Source organism: Pelophylax lessonae (assembly GCF_965119305.1).
Source record: "Pelophylax lessonae genome assembly, chromosome: 3".
Classification (NCBI taxonomy): Eukaryota; Metazoa; Chordata; class Amphibia; order Anura; family Ranidae; genus Pelophylax; species Pelophylax lessonae.
The window spans coordinates 334,616,024-334,633,275 of NC_138770.1; the positions used below are offsets into that span (position 1 = coordinate 334,616,024).

Consider the following 17,252-nt stretch of genomic DNA (forward strand, 5'->3'; position numbering starts at 1 on the left):
TAAGCAGGACCAGCATCTGTCTACATGCAGATGAAATGGAGCAGCAGGAGGGGAGGTTGTCCTTGAGCGGTGCATGGTTGGTTTCTGTCAGATTCAGGTAGTTCTTAAATCTGCCACTTTAAGACTCTGTGACTGTGACAGGTTCAAAAAGAATTACCACCAGTTTGCAGATTATGAAAACTGGCGGTAAAGAAGACCTATTCAGAGCTGGAATACAGACACCAGTGACACATTCCCAGTCTCATTGCAGGGGAGTGTAAACAAATGGGTGGGATGCTGATGATGTCATTACGGCCATAGTTAGGAATCTACCAGAAACTCTTTATGAATTCAAGGTACTGTTCCTACACAATATTTATAAAGAACCCTCTATTAAAGGTTGGATTTTCTCATATAACCAGCGATACATGAAAACATTACCCGTGCCCCATACTTGTATACAGTATCTCACAAAAGTGAGTACACCCCTCACATCTTTGTAAATATTTTATTATATCTTTTCATGTGACAACACTGAAGAAATTACACTTTTTGTGCTGCCGACACTGGGGAGCTACAGTTCATTGAGGGAACCATGAATGCCAACATGTACTGTGACATACTGAAGCAGAGCATGATCCCCTCCCTTCAGAGACTGGGCCACAGGGCAGAATTCCAACATAATATTGACCCCAAACACACCTCCAAGATGACCACTGCCTTGCTAAAGAAACTGAGGGTAAAGGTGATGGACTGGCCAAGCATGTCTCCAGACCTAAACCCTATTGAGCATCTGTGGGGCATCCTCAAATGGAATGTGGAGGATTGCAAGGTCTCTAACATCCACCAGCTCCATGATGTCATCATGGAGGAATGGAAGAGGACTCTAGTGGCAACCTGTGAAGCTCTGGTAAACTCGATGCCCAAGAGGGTAAAGGCGGTGCTGGAAAATAATGGTGACCACACAAAATATTGACACTTTGGGCCCAATTTGGACATTTTCACTTAGGGGTGTACTCACTTTTGTTGCCAGCAGTTTAGACATTAATGGCTGTGTGTTGAATTATTTTGAGGGGACAGCAAATTTACACTATTATACAAGCTGTATACTCACTACTTTACATTGTAGCAAAGTGTAATTTCTTCAGTATTGTTACATGAAAAGTTAGAATAAAATATTTACAAAAATGTGAGGGGTGTACTCACTTTTGTGAGATACTGTATATGCAATTTCTAACCAAGCCCTTATGATTTGATTACTTATTTAAGATTGTTTTAAATATGGTATACTTTTGTTGAAACATTAACCTGTTATTAAGAATGTGATTTAGGAATCTAAACTTATTAACATAAGACTCTGCTATAAAGCAACGACACAAATAAATCAAATCGTGGTAACTGTAATTGTGCTTTCTCCAATCCTTCTAGCAATGCAGCAACTCCAAATGACAGTGTAAAATAATTGTGGGTTTCCACGCTGTTATTTCGAAATGTTTCAATTTTTCCCTTTTCAGGACTAGTCTCTGCATGATTCTGCCTATTTTGAAGTATTTGCTGAGAGCCAGTTTGGCAGTGGTAAGCATGTGTTGGTAGGCACTGACAATAAACATGAAGAGAGCAGGCAGATGACAGCACGATCTGAGTCTGAGTCATTTCCCTGTTCATTCCTTGGGGTGAGCCATGTACCTCGTTCAGTGAATTCCTGTCTAACCAGTGATCTATCTAAAAAGACATGGGGGAGATTTACTAAAACTGATATGCACAGAATCTAGTGCCGTCGTGCATAGTAACCAATCAGCTTCTAACTTCAGCTTGTTCAAACTGATATTAACCACTTAATGAGCGCCCACCACAGATTTACTGCGGCAGGCAGCCGCTCCTGCGCAAACCCCCGTAGTATCAAAGAGGCTATGTGATCCTGCTACATAGGATAGCATGTCTCTGTGATTACTTCACAAGCTACACCCCCTGACAGTTAGAATCACACCCCTAGGCACACATTTAAAAACGCCTGCAACAACACACCTGGGCATTTTTTTTTTTGGCGCATGCATTTTTTTGGGCATTTTTTGTGGGTCTTTGGAGGCAGGCAAAACATCTGAACTTCTGTGTAGGGGTATAAATATATACATACACCCATGTCTGTATATATACACATACACATATATAGGTGTGAAAGTAGCAGAACACTATGCTTGCGCTAATGAAATAATGAACATCAATATGTCTCCGCTCCTATCACACCTATATATGTGTATGTGTAAAAATACATATAAGTGTGTGTGTATATATAACCCTATACAGAAGTTCAGATGTTTTGCCTACCTCCAAAGACCCCAAAAAAATGCCTGCGCCAAAAAATAAATGCCCAGGTGTGTTCTTGCAGGCGTTTTTTTGGGGAATTTTTTGGGGGTCTTTGGAGGCAGGCAAAACATCTGAACTTCTGTATAGGGTTATATATACACACACATATATGTATTTATACACATATATAGGTGTTATAGGAGAGAAGCCATATTAGTGTGAATTAGCGCAAGCATAGATTTCTGCTATTTTCACACCTATATATGTGTATGTGTATATATACATACATGGGTGTATGTATATATATATATATCCCTACACAGAAGTTCAGATGTTATGCCTGCCTCCAAAGACGGCCAAAAAAAGCCCAAAAAAATTCCAGCTACAAAAACGCCCAGGTGTGTTTTTGCAGCTGGCGGTTTTTTTTGGGCATTTTTTTGGGGTCTTTGGAGGCAGGCAAAACATCTGAACTTCTGTATAGGGGAATATATACACACACACTTGTATGTATTTATACACATACACACATATAGGTGTTATAGGAGCGGAGACATATGCCTGTTAATTATTTAATTAGCGCAAGCATATGTTTCTGCTACTTTCACACCTATATATGTGTATGTGTGTATATACAGACATGGCTGTATGTATATATACACCTACACAGATGTTCAGATGTCATGCCTGACTCCAAACATCTCCTCAAAAAAGCCCTATAAACGCCTGCAGCAAAAATCATGCTCACAGGGGCGAAGCCATATCAGTGCACTGAATGTGACCTAAGAGAAACAATCTTTTCTCTATAGCGGTCACCCTGATATGGAAGGGTTTTGTCACCCTGCCATAGCAGTCAGAGTCAGTTAACCCTACACTACACTACGGTCCCCTTACACTTAACACTTTCCCTACAGAAACTAAATTATTAAAGCTAACTATAGTGGAAAATAGCACCCTAACTACACTAGATATCCCTTTCCTCACACTAAAAATTGCTAAATGACACTTTGTAGCAGAAGTCACAGAACTGCTTCCACTCTCTTCCATGTCCCTGTATAGCAATGCTAGGAATTTGGCGGGGGCTATCTTATATACTGGGGGGCGTATTCACTAATGATTGGCCTATGGACTCCCTAGTCACTCCAATCACATTCCTAGCATTCTCCTGCCCCCTTAATTGGCTTTTACTGATGTTTCTGGTCCAATCACAGGCTTTTAAAGCCCATTTCCTGAACCATTGCATTTTGGTCAGTTCTGGTTGCCGAATTCCGAACTTTTTCAGCAAAAAGTTCGGAATTCGGCCGAACCTCGAACAGCCAATGTTCGGGTCGAACCGATGGTCGACCCGAACCGTTCGATCATCCCTACTCCTGACTAAACTGAGTGCCTATAGCAGAGTGAGTTGAGTGTATACCCCCTGGGACTGCCTCATAGGCGTGGTAAAGATTTTTCCTGCCTAGTGTCCTATTCCTGTAAGGGGCAGCATAACCAAAAGAAGAATATGGAGCTGCGTCTGACAATGAACGATAGAGAAAAACTGTTTTTATAACTGTTTGTGTAACTGCAGGGTAAGCCGAAGTTAGGCTACAATTTCTTAGTGTATCTAAATCTGCTAGTACATCTAGAACTCCCTTCCCCTCAGACTGACGTCTGCTCTCCAAGGATGCTCCCTGTCCTAATTCCTCCAGAGTGGTGTCTTACTAATACAGGAGCTAAGTTACTGGCTAGATCACAGGTGAAAACAGAGGGGGAAAAAAGCCTTAAAAAAGAAATCTGAATTAATGAGCTGCAACATAACAATGCCACTCTTCCAGCTAATGAGGGAATGACTGCACAGAAAAAGGTAAGTTAGCACTCATGTGCCATCAGCTTTAGAAACTGACTGAACCCCCATTTCAGAGTCTCTGTTGTTATTTTTTCAGGATTTCTTACTCCAGTACTAGTATGATAAAGAGTTCAGTGAGGACTTGTTTTAGAAGGTAGGGAAACTTTTAAACAGTTTTCAGAATGTTTCCTTAACCTTTTTCCCTCACTGCTGTACTGATGTAACCCTCCTTCCTTGGCTGTATATTTACCTGGTTATGGTACAGTCCAGCCATGTCCTACTGCAATGTTTACTCCTAACCATCCAGTTCTCTTCTTGTTGCCTGCATGCCTGTATAGGATGGGAAAAGTCCCCATAGAAATGTACATGGTCCTACTGCACATGCGTTGGCAGCAGGAAGAACAGCAATGGCTGTGGATGAACACATGAACAGGATATGCTTGGACTAGGCACCAGAACCAGGTATGTCTGCTGCTGAGGACGGGGCAATGGATTAGGTCAGCAAAAAAAGGTAATCAAACTTTCAGACAAGTGTGTTCAAAAGTTTATTTTCTGTTTAGCTTTTACTGCTTGTTGGGAATATCTACAGTGCATTGAAAAAGTATTAATATCCCTTGAAATTCTCCACATTTTGTCATGTTACAACCAAAAATGTAAATGTATTTCATTGGGATTTTTTGAAATAGACACAAAGTGGCACATAATTGTGAAGTGGAAGGAAAAAAATCATCTTGTAAAACAACCCATTCAGTTTAAAATAGAAATGAAAAACAAAACATTTCTGTATAGATATTAAAAAAAAGAAAAAAAAAAAAAACATTATAAATACCTTTTTCCCTTTTTTTAAAAGTAATCACATTCCCTCTGTTTTCAGCTGCATAAAAGCTGAGGAAGGAGAAACAACAGCATACTGAGCTTCCCAGTGAAGGGCTGTGCAGGGGGAAACGTGTCAGGACAAGTCGTATCATTGGAGGAGAGCAGGCTGAGTTCCAAGCACAGCTAGAGAACTGATCACGCTGCGCTCCCCTGCTTAGCGTGGTCAGTTTGTAATAGGAAAGCAGAGGGACTAGCAGGAACACCAGGGATTTCACACATAGGAAGCAATACAGAAAGAACAGAATACTTTTTCATACAAGTACATGGTACAGCAGACACATATCAGGATAAAGAAATGTTGGCTTAACATATTCTTTAACCTACCTAATAATAGGAGGTCTTCAGTATTGATTTAGACCTTACATGCCAGTTCCCTTAACCGGTTGCCGACCGCCGCACGACTATATACTGCGGCGGTCAGCCCCGGCCAGGCAGAGTGACGTATCGGTACGTCACTCGCCTGTCACTGACTTGCGAGCCTATAGCGGGCGGGCGCGCGCCCGCCGAGGCGCGCGCCCGCCGCGGCTCGTTCACAGGCAAGTCAGTGCGTGTGACCGGCGGACTCGATGTCCGCCGGCCACACTACGATCGCTCCTGTGAAGGGAGAAAGACAGAGCAGCTTGTGTAAACAAGCTGCCTGTCAGTTCTCCCTGTGTAAAAGTGAAGATCTGACCGTTCTACTATGTAGAACGGTTGATCTTTGCTTTTACACCAATAGCCATGTCCCTACACAGTAGAAAGCACGCCCCTAGGACACACTTAACCCCTCCCTGTCCAATAAAGTTAACCCCTTCCCTGCCAGTGTCATTTTTGCAGTAACAGTGCATATGTATAGCACTGATTACTGCAGTAATGTCACTGGTAACCCCAAAAGTGTCAAAAATGTCAGTCAAGGGTCCGATCTGTCCGCCGCAATGTCGCAGTACCGAAAAAAAAATCGCAGATCGCCGCCATTATGCGTTAAAAAAAAAAACACCAAAAATGACAAAAATCTTTCTCTTTGTTAGTAAACGCGATAACTTTTGCGCAAACCAATCAAAATACGCTTTTTGCGATTTTTTTTACCAAACATAGGTAGCATAAAACAAATTGGCCGAAAAATGTTAAAAAATTTTGATTTTTACTTTTTTTTTTGGGGAATTTCATATAAAAAAATGTGAAAAATATTGTTATTTTTGCAAAATTTACGCTCTTTTTTTGTTTATAGCGCGTGATCAAAAAATCGCACAGGTGATCAAATACCACCAAAAGAAAGCTCTGTTTGTGGGAAAAAAAGGACGTCAAATTCGTTTAGGTACAGCGTCGCACGACCGCGCAATTGTCCGTTAAAGTCACGCAGTAAAAAATCGCAAAAAAAACCCTGGTCCTTTAGCAGCCAAATCCTCCGGGGCTTAAGTGGTTAATATGAGGGTACTGCTGGTAAACCCCAAGTTTTATCATTTCTTGGAGAGGAAGACTCTCTTTCAGACATAATAGATGTTCAGATATGATCCTGTTTTGAAATACTGGAAGATTCTTGTCAGGGCATTTCCCTTTACTTTGCCCTGTAGCTTACCAATTCCAACCCAAATATACAGTATATATATATATATATATATATATATATATATATATATATATATATATATATATATATATATATTAGTGATTGACCAATATAGGTTTTTCGCTGCCGATACTTTGGCCAATCCATATCAGTATTGGCCGATATTTTTGTACATTTGAAAAAAATTGTTTGTTTTTTTCTTGACAGGTACTTTTGTGGAGGGATCTGAGGGTCTAAAAGACCCCAAACCCCTCCTCTGCACTTAAAAGCATTTAAAACGCCAAATTTGGCTGTTTTAAATGCTGTCATTTTTTTCAATCTGGCGCCAGACAGTACTCGGAAGTGATGTTACTCATGACATCACTTCCGGGTTTTTGCATGGAGTCCCGATCAGAGCCAAATGTGGCTTTGATCGGGTCTTCGGTGGCCATGTAGGCTGGTTGCCCGGGTCTCGGAAGGCAGCAGGAGGGGGGGGGGACGTCCCCTCCCGCTCCTTGTAATGACAGCCAGTCGGCTTCTCAGCCGCATCTGTTGTCATTACAAGACAGCCGACCGTCAGCTATGGACACCAGTACCGGGGTGATGCCTCTAGCTGCAGCCATTGCTCCGGTACATGCACTTTCCCAAAATATCGTCAATATCGGTAACCTCCGGAGCCGATTCCGATATATCGGGGAAAGTGCATATCGGCTTTGCTGATAATCGGTCGATCCCTAATATATATATATATCTATAATGTGACATAAGCCATTCATTCAATATATCATAATGTGTGATTACTCACCTTCATTAGGTGCTGGTTAATCCATTTTGTAAATGTCTTCTTTTGCACTTTGTCTCTTTCATCTAGAAATAACAAATAAAAAAAAGTGGTTAAGACAATCTAGAACATCATATGATATGTTCCAACAACAGACACACAAAGTATATGATGTCATATCAAGGCATGTATTTTATACAGACAGGCACACACATACACATTACCATCACACAATAGATTTTGTCAAAACTGGTAAAAAAAAAAAAAGTGTAAGACTGTGGCTGTGATTTTATTTTGTGTAAAGAATTACAAGCCCATAGTATTTGTTTTGTATGATAAAAAGCTTGCTAGTTCAAACTCATAAATACCATCCTTCCTTCATAAATCACACCTGTATTTTTCCCAATTTGCTTGATAGCTCACCCCCTCTGCTACTGATATGTTGCAATGTGCCATCCCCACACCACTGTCCCATTCACCTACCTAGTACCTAATGGTATGACGGAACATTTGACTTTTTACTCTTCTTCCCACCAAGCAGAGCTGGGTGTCCAAGAGGCCAACCTCTGGGGCCAAGTGCCAGAGACAGGTTATAGTAGAACGGAGCCCAAGGCAAGATTGCAGCTTTGGCCACCCTATTGTTTGACACTGAGAAGGATTGTATTGGATACAGAGATGTAGTCATGGCCTGCCCCATCAGACACCAACTGTCTACAAGTGCATCTTCCCATGTGATATACTGTAACAAACAGGTGCACAATAGTGACCAATAGCACTTACCCCCCTGGTTTACTGTAAGCTTGAAGGTTGTAGCTGGTCCCCTGAATCATCCACCATTCTTAGACTTCTGTCTAGGATGCCTTGTGGAGGATCCAGTACTTCAAAGCACTATCACATGGAGGCAGGGGGAGGATACTTAGCCAGAAAAGTAAGTTCTGACCCCAAGTAACTTAGACTATAAACAACAAGGCAGGGGTAGGTTTTGTTTGTGGAATGAATGGAATGGGTAAAGTACATTTTCACTTTAAGAAAGTATCCTGTACTTTGCATTGCTTTAGCACAGGGATTTCCAAACTACGGTCCTCCAGCTGTTGTGGAACTACACATCCCATGAGGCATTGTAAAACTCTGACATTCACAGACATGACTAGGCATGATGGGAAATGTAGTTCCTGAACAACTGAAGGGCCATAGTTTGAAGACCCCTGCTTTAGCAGATGGGCCTACCTCACAATTTTGTTTTTTTATATATACATAACCAACACGTCAGCCCAAAACCTCCTCCTCTGGGGTCCTCCACCAGTGTTCCTGGCTCTCCTCCTGCCTAGGCGTTTGCTATTGGGGCACTCATGCGGGCTTGCTCATGAGCTGCTCTATGTGTGTCCATTGACACACACAGCATGCCCAGCCCCCTCTCACAGAATTTGGCTGATAGCATCTCCTTCTGTCTCCATGTCCAGTGAGGAGAGAAAGCAGCACTGCTGCTCTCGGGCACAGTGCTGGATTGAGATCGGGCTCAGGAAGTATTTAGGAGGGGTGCTAAGCATGCAAGGTTTTTTTTACCTTAAAGTGTTTGTAAACGGAATTTCTTTTTAAATAACAAACATGTCATGCTTACATGTGCAATTGGTTTAGCACAGAGCAGCCACGATCCTCCTCCTCAGGTCCCTCCCCAGCGCTCTCGCCCGCCCCCCCACCCCCTCTACCGAGTGCCCCCATAGCCAGCCGCTTGCTATAAGGCCACTTGTGTGTGCTCGCTCCCAAACCCTGCTGTGTCCATAAGACACAGAAAGCGCAGTTCAGCCCTGCCCCACCCTCACTGTTTGTGATTGACAGAAACTAAAGCTAATGGCTCATGCATCTCAGCCAATACGGAGCAGGAGGCCTGGGACAGCAGCTGCTCTGGTGCACATCGCTAGATAGAGACTGGGCTCAGATAAGTATTGGGGGGGTTTGATGAGCAGCACACTGAAGGTTTTTTACATTCACGCATAGAATACATGAAGATAAACAACCTTCAGCCATTAGAACCACTTTAATGCAGACAATGCATTAAGATAAAAAACCTTAAGCCTTTACAATCACTAATTTTCAATCCCATTAAATTTGAATCTATCTATCTATCTATCTATCTATCTATCTATCTATCTATCTATCTATCTATCTATCTATCTATCTATCTATCTATCTATCTATCTATCTAATTTTAAAATATGTCAGTAGTACAACCCATGCATAAAGGCTGTTTGATCCTGTCTCTCTGATCCTCCCCTTCTTTAACTGAGTCCAACCCATATCGTGATAGAACAGAGCATTAGGAGTCAGGCTGCACATGCTCAGTTTGGTGTGTATTGCTAGAGAGTTTTTCTTTTTTCCTAGGAGAGTGCATGTGATCAGCACAGGGCCAATCAGCACTGTCCAGACAGAGGGTCAGGGGTGAATAAAATCTCCTCCTACAAGCTTTACTAGGAACTGATACAAGTCACAAGACTGCTATATACTGCTGATGAGAAAAAGTATTTAGCAGCTTATATTTACAAAAATAATTACATTTCCATGTTTTGTGTACTGTGGGAGACAAGATATAGTGAATGCAGGGTCCAGGGTTTAGTAACACTTTAAATGTATATTCTGGTGTAAAGCGCCAAAGCACATACAGCTTAAAGGAGTTGTAAAGTTGTAAAAGGTTCTTTATCCAAATGCATTCTATGGATTAAGTTAAAAAGCCTTCTGTGTGCAGCAGCCCCCCCTCTCCAGCACCCCCTAATACTTACCTGAGCCCCATCTCTCTCCAGCGATGCCCACTAGTTCCTCTGCTGTTCGGGACTCTCCCTCCTGATTGGCTGCGGCACCATTGGCTCCCGTGGCTGTCAATTAAAGTCAGTTAACCATTTAGGAAAAGGGGGGTGGGGCCGAATGGCCAGCTCTGTGTCTGAATGGACATACGGAGCTGCAGCTCGCCTCGAGTGCCCCTATAGCAAGCTGCTTGCTGTGGGGACACTCGACAGGAGGGAGGGGCCAGAATAGCCAAAGAGCGACCCAAGGAGGATCGGGGCTGCCCTGTGCAAAACCAACTGCACAGAGCAGGTAAGTACATGTTTGTTATTTAAAATAAAAAAAAAAGAACGAGACTTTACAATCACTTTAAGGTTAAAATGTCAAACTGTTATTAGAGAGTGGAAAGCATGTATCCCACTGTGAGTTATTATGAGTCAAAGCTGCTCTTCTCTTTCAGATTTTCTACACTATAATGTTTCCCCAGTTACAGTTTAGTTAACCTGATCATAATGGGGTCATCTTCAAAATAATTTATTTCATCAAGATAAGAAAGATTGCTAACTGGAATAGTGCAACAGTATCAAAAATGAATTGAGCAGTCCAGGTAAGGAATAGTAGAAACAGCTGTGACATAAAGACCTATGTATGATACATTGTGCTATCTGAAGGCACCATTCCAGGTAAGTAAACAGTGAGGCTATTATAGTAAGTAAGTGCACCGGGGAGGCAGCCAGCACATCAGTAGCAGAAGGAGAGCAGAGCATGGCACATACTGACCCATACAGCACATCAGTATGAGAGCAGAACATGGCACATACTGACCCATACAGCACATCAGTAGGAGAGCAGAGCATGGCACATACTGACCCATACAGCACATCAGTAGCAGAAGGAGAGCAGAGCATGGCACATACTGACCCATACAGCACATCAGTAGGAGAGCAGAGCATGGCACATACTGACCCACACAGCACATCAGTAGCAGAAGGAGAGCAGAGCATGGCACATACTGACCCATACAGCACATCAGTATGAGAGCAGAGCATGGCACATACTGACCCATACAGCACATCAGTAGCAGAAGGAGAGCAGAGCATGGCACATACTGACCCATACAGCACATCAGTATGAGAGCAGAACATGGCACATACTGACCCATACAGCACATCAGTATGAGAGCAGAGCATGGCACATACTGACCCATACAGCACATCAGTAGCAGAAGGAGAGCAGAGCATGGCACATACTGACCCATACAGCACATCAGTATGAGAGCAGAACATGGCACATACTGACCCATACAGCACATCAGTAGGAGAGAAGAGCATGGCACATACTGACCCATACAGCACATCAGTATGAGAGCAGAACATGGCACATACTGACCCATACAGCACATCAGTATGAGAGCAGAACATGGCACATACTGACCCATACAGCACATCAGTAGGAGAGAAGAGCATGGCACATACTGACCCATACAGCACATCAGTAGGAGAGCAGAACATGGCACATACTGACCCATACAGCACATCAGTAGGAGAGAAGAGCATGGCACATACTGACCCACACAGCACATCAGTAGGAGAGCAGAACATGGCACATACTGACCCATACAGCACATCAGTAGGAGAGCAGAACATGGCACATACTGACCCATACAGCACATCAGTAGGAGAGAAGAGCATGGCACATACTGACCCACACAGCACATCAGTAGGAGAGCAGAACATGGCACATACTGACCCATACAGCACATCAGTAGGAGAGCAGAACATGGCACATACTGACCCATACAGCACATCAGTAGGAGAGCAGAGCATGGCACATACTGACCCATACAGCACATCAGTAGGAGAGCAGAACATGGCACATACTGACCCATACAGCACATCAGTAGGAGAGCAGAACATGGCACATACTGACCCATACAGCACATCAGTAGGAGAGCAGAACATGGCCCATACTGACCCATACAGCACATCAGTAGGAGAGCAGAACATGGCACATACTGACCCATACAGCACATCAGTAGGAGAGCAGAACATGGCACATACTGACCCATACAGCACATCAGTAGGAGAGCAGAGCATGGCACATACTGACCCATACAGCACACCAGTAGGAGAGCAGAACATGGCACATACTGACCCATACAGCACATCAGTAGGAGAGCAGAACATGGCACATACTGACCCATACAGCACATCAGTAGGAGAGCAGAACATGGCACATACTGACCCATACAGCACATCAGTAGGAGAGCAGAGCATGGCACATACTGACCCATACAGCACACCAGTAGGAGAGCAGAACATGGCACATACTGACCCACACAGCACATCAGTAGGAGAGCAGAACATGGCACATACTGACCCATACAGCACATCAGTAGGAGAGCAGAACATGGCACATACTGACCCATACAGCACATCAGTAGGAGAGCAGAGCATGGCACATACTGACCCATACAGCACACCAGTAGGAGAGCAGAACATGGCACATACTGACCCATACAGCACATCAGTAGGAGAGAAGAGCATGGCACATACTGACCCACACCGCACATCAGTAGGAGAGCAGAACATGGCACATACTGACCCATACAGCTCATCAGTAGGAGAGCAGAGCATGGCACATACTGACCCATACAGCACACCAGTAGGAGAGCAGAACATGGCACATACTGACCCATACAGCACATCAGTAGGAGAGAAGAGCATGGCACATACTGACCCACACCGCACATCAGTAGGAGAGCAGAACATGGCACATACTGACCCACACAGCACATCAGTAGCAGAAGGAGAGCAGAGCATGGCACATACTGACCCATACAGCACATCAGTAGGAGAGCAGAACATGGCACATACTGACCCACACAGCACATCAGTAGCAGAAGGAGAGCAGAGCATGGCACATACTGACCCATACAGCACATCAGAGATACCAGCACTGCATTCAGATCCTGCTCACTGCTGTACAGATGCCACATCATTCTTCCAGCACCTCTTCATGTCAAATTAAAGGAGATTTGTTTTTTTTGCAGTGCAGAAAGGGAAACTCACTGACGAGAGACGAGAAGCTCCGCCTGACCCAGCAGCAACTCCCATTTAAAAAGCCACACAAGGCAAAGCTGCAGTTTCTGAATGACACAAAAAACTACTGTAATGTCAACTGTAGCACACTGTCTACGGCTGTCTCTATAGAGTACATGGAGAGGTCAGGTAGGTCAAAACAACAGATTTATATGTGCTTTTCTGACCAAGGGATACTTTATTCAAATCAAGAGATATTTTACTTGATTCCCAAAATATGTTTGTAAATGTGATGATATGATTAGACAAATAAAAAATGTAAAAGTCCCGAACAGAGCTAACAAGTAGTTATCCCTGACCATAATTGTATAGGACAGCCCAGGACATTCTGGAACTTGTAGTTCATCCACGCTTATCTGCTTTATCAAAATATGTGACTATTGGTGTGGTGTTGAAGCTTTTGTTACTGTATTCAGGCATACGTTTTTATTACACACTTATAACAACATAGACCTATACCTAACTAATCCCAAAGTGTTACTAAACCCCCAACAGTAAAATCAGTCTGTATATGCAGAAAAACATGCTTGGTATACTCACTGTGGAACCTAAGGGGTTAATCCTGCACATTGTGTAAAATTCTGTTTGATCCTGTCTTCTCTGATCCTCCCCTTCTTTTACTGTCCCCAATCCATCTGCTAATAGTGCAGGGCCTTAGGGGCACTCTGCACATGCTCAGTTTGGTATGTATTACTGGAGGGGTGGGTGCATGTGATCAGCACAGGACCAATCAGACCTGTCAAGACAGAGGGTCAGCAGGCCTGAAGCCTCACAATGTAAAATGAAAATTTAACCAGTGCTCTGCTGGACACTGATAGAAGTCACAAGACTGCTATATACTGCTGATGATAAAAGGTATATGGCAGTTTATATTTACTAAAATAATTGGGCCCTGAGTCTAGTATAACTTTAAAAATGGACCCCCCCCCCCCACACACACACACACACAACACCTATTCTGACTAATCTTTGTAAGACAGATGTATATGCTTACCTATTTTCACTCCAGTTTAGTTTTGTGATCTCATAGAAAAGTGATATGTTTTATCTCTCAGACCTTTCAGTGTATTTGCTACCCGTCTCTGGACTCATTCTATCTTATCTCCCCTGTATCAACCACAGGAGAGAAGAGAGAGCACTCCGACAATGGCTGGTAATGCCTGGGAGTCATGACATCACTCATAGGCTCCTATGGCCCATCCCGTCCCCTGCAGCTGCCACTGATAGCTGACATAAAGAAGCTGAATCATGTGACTGGCCTGAAAATAGCTATGTATATACTTTCTTACACAGGTTAGTCAGCATGGGTGAGCATTTCTAAGACTGTGTATAGCCTGGAATTCCCCTTAAAGACATAAGGCAACTTTGGTATAGTATAAGATGCACTTCTTAAGCCCCGTACACACGATCAGATTATCGAACGATCTTTCGTCCATTTTTTGTGGCATGCTAGTCTGATGTGGAAAGTGAAGAGGTTATTTTCATACGAATTTTCCCATACGACAGAATTCTACTTCAGAAGTGATGTCATGTGTTGGATTGCTTTGTATGTGTTCTTTCGTCTCTGAGCATGCCTAGTCTTGCTCTTAAGATTTTTTTCCGTCTAAATCTGTACTAATGAGATGAAAATCGGATGTTGTATTGACGGACGACAAAAATTTTATAGCCTGCACATCAGGATTTTGTCAGCCGAAAAGTCGGAGTCGGCTGTGGAAAGCATCATACTAACAATCTGAAAATCGGCAGATCGGTCGTCGGACAAATTTTCCCTACAGATTTTCTTATCGTGGGTACGGGCCTTTAGTCATACTTTCAGTAAGGTCTTGGTTGAAAGATAGCTGGTAAAAACAGGCATTTACCCCAACTGCCTACTAGCAAGTTAACATGGCCAGTGAATATTTTGTATACATTGCTGCGTTTTTGCAGTGCAGCACTGTTAGGACGGCCAGGCATCCAATCCAATAAAATCTGCTAAAAACAGACGTATGGTGATAGGTTTGCCATCCGTCCAGGGGATCAGATGGAAACCGGCATGCAGTCCATTTCCATCCGACCGCCACAAAGAGGAAAGCAGGCTGTGTCCGTCTCCGCTCTGCATAGAGGATCAGATCTGGATCTATCATCTGCCTGCTCAGCGGGGATCAGGGGAGAGAACCCCCACTGAGCAGGTGGATTCGGCTTGGATGGATCCGCTCCTGGGGCCTAGTTGTTATTTTTTCAGTTTTATTTTAGTTTTAGACAAAGTTTCATTTTTGTGTCTGGTTTTCTTTGTATCTGTCCCCACCAGAGAAGATTTGCATCATTTCCTGTCCTGACAGGATGTGAGTGTATATCTCCCCAATAGGGACACAGGCAATAGTAAAAACTGACAGAATCTCCAACCCCTTCCCTGCTTAATCCAAAATAAAAAAATAATTTTCTTGAAAAAAAAAAAATGACAGCCAGGCCTCTATTTTAAGATTCATATTGGTTGAATCATAAAAGGGTTCTCCGATTTTTATATATATATATATATATATATATATATAAAGCCATTTGGGTATTTGTTTAAAATTGGCCCCCCATTTTGCTGCATTTACTTGTAGTCTATACAGCCCAATCAATGAGCAGTCCAATACACTCAGAAATATACCAATCACTAGATTTTTCTTTTCATGATTGCTTGCTCCAGATTACTACATTTAGGACATCTCCATGGACAACACTGCTTCCTATGGTTGTCACCTTAGGACAGGAAGTGTGGGAATGAATGGATTGCAAACTTAAATAAAGAAAACCAATGCAGCCACCACATCTGAAGACTGGTAAGCTGCTGTACAATTCACTTTTCTCAGGTTTAGATACACATTAAACTTGTCTCCAAAAAAAAACTTGTCTCAACACGTTTTAGTAGAAAACAGGAAAAATAAATCACGAATACATTCTGTACAAAAACCCACAAGCAAATGTGAATATGATTTTGATGATCACAATACAGAACTGGCAAATATCTTAGGTCAAATGTATTTGCAGTGTATTTTTAAGAAGTGGTGTTAATTTTCAACCAATAATTAAACAACAGTGTGGTTTTAGAGAGATAGCGCTGTGCAGTATTTACCAGCCTTGAGATTCCAGCAGATCATCAGCCTGCCACCCTGGAAAGGGATTTTCCATATTCTCAATTCATACTCTATATTATTATTATTACAAATAGCCTATGATTGTGGAATATATAAAATATCTGAATGATTTACTAAAGAATTTCCTGCAGAACTGCAGCTAACATTGGCTGCTTATCTAATAGTTGCATAGTAGTAAGACAACAGTCCATCCAGTTCCACCTGTGTAGGTGTGTGTGTGTCAGTAATGTGATAATTTCCCATACCCCTGAATGTTAACTGTGAGATGCACATCCAAGAGTCTTTTAAAAGTAGCCATACTCCCCGCAGCTACCACCAATTGTGGAAGAGAGTTCCACATTCTCACCACCCTTACAGTGAAGAACCCCTTACGCAGCTTAAGGTTAGACCGCCTCTCCTCTAATCTTATTGTATGGCCATGTGTCCTCTTGCACTCCTTGAGACTAAATCATTTTTTTCTATGCTGAAATAACCATTGAGGTATTTGTAAATCGCTATCATGTCTCCTCTCCAGGGAGAATAAATTAAGAGATTGTAATTGCTCCTCATAATTAAGGTCCTCCAATCCCCTAATTAGTTTAGTTGCCCTTCTCTGGACTGTCTCCAGTTTCAGCACAAAGTGTACTTAGAAAACCAAATAATGTCTAGGAGCCGGTTCACATATAGGCAATGACAGACATCGCATATGATTCGCAGCGCACTGCTTTGCAAATCACATGTAATGTCTGTGTGATGCAAATTCAGCCATACAAATTGTATGGCTGAATTTACATTGCATTTGGACACAACTCACACAGGACCCTTTTTTGGGTCCGCACCAGAACCAGATCACATGGGTGTTCACACTTAAGCGATCCGATTCATGTCCGAACTGACAGTTCGCACTGCGATATGCAAACTGATCTGGGGGGGTGTTGTTAACCTTATATTGACAAACCCCCAACGATTTGCATATGGCAGTGTGAGCTGC

The 17,252-nt window shown here is 42.8% G+C and overlaps 1 protein-coding gene across 4 annotated transcripts in view; it reads right to left on the reverse strand.

The window, feature by feature from the left end:
• The window catches only part of DST (dystonin), a 783,726-nt gene that overhangs the window by 502,861 nt on the left and 263,613 nt on the right, over window positions 1-17,252 (reverse strand). For all 4 annotated transcript variants that reach the window (XM_082250079.1, XM_082250078.1, XM_082250081.1 and 1 more), the window contains one exon: window positions 7,312-7,373. In XM_082250079.1, the coding sequence (XP_082106205.1) occupies window positions 7,312-7,373 (62 nt within the window). The remainder of the gene's footprint in view (window positions 1-7,311; window positions 7,374-17,252) is intronic.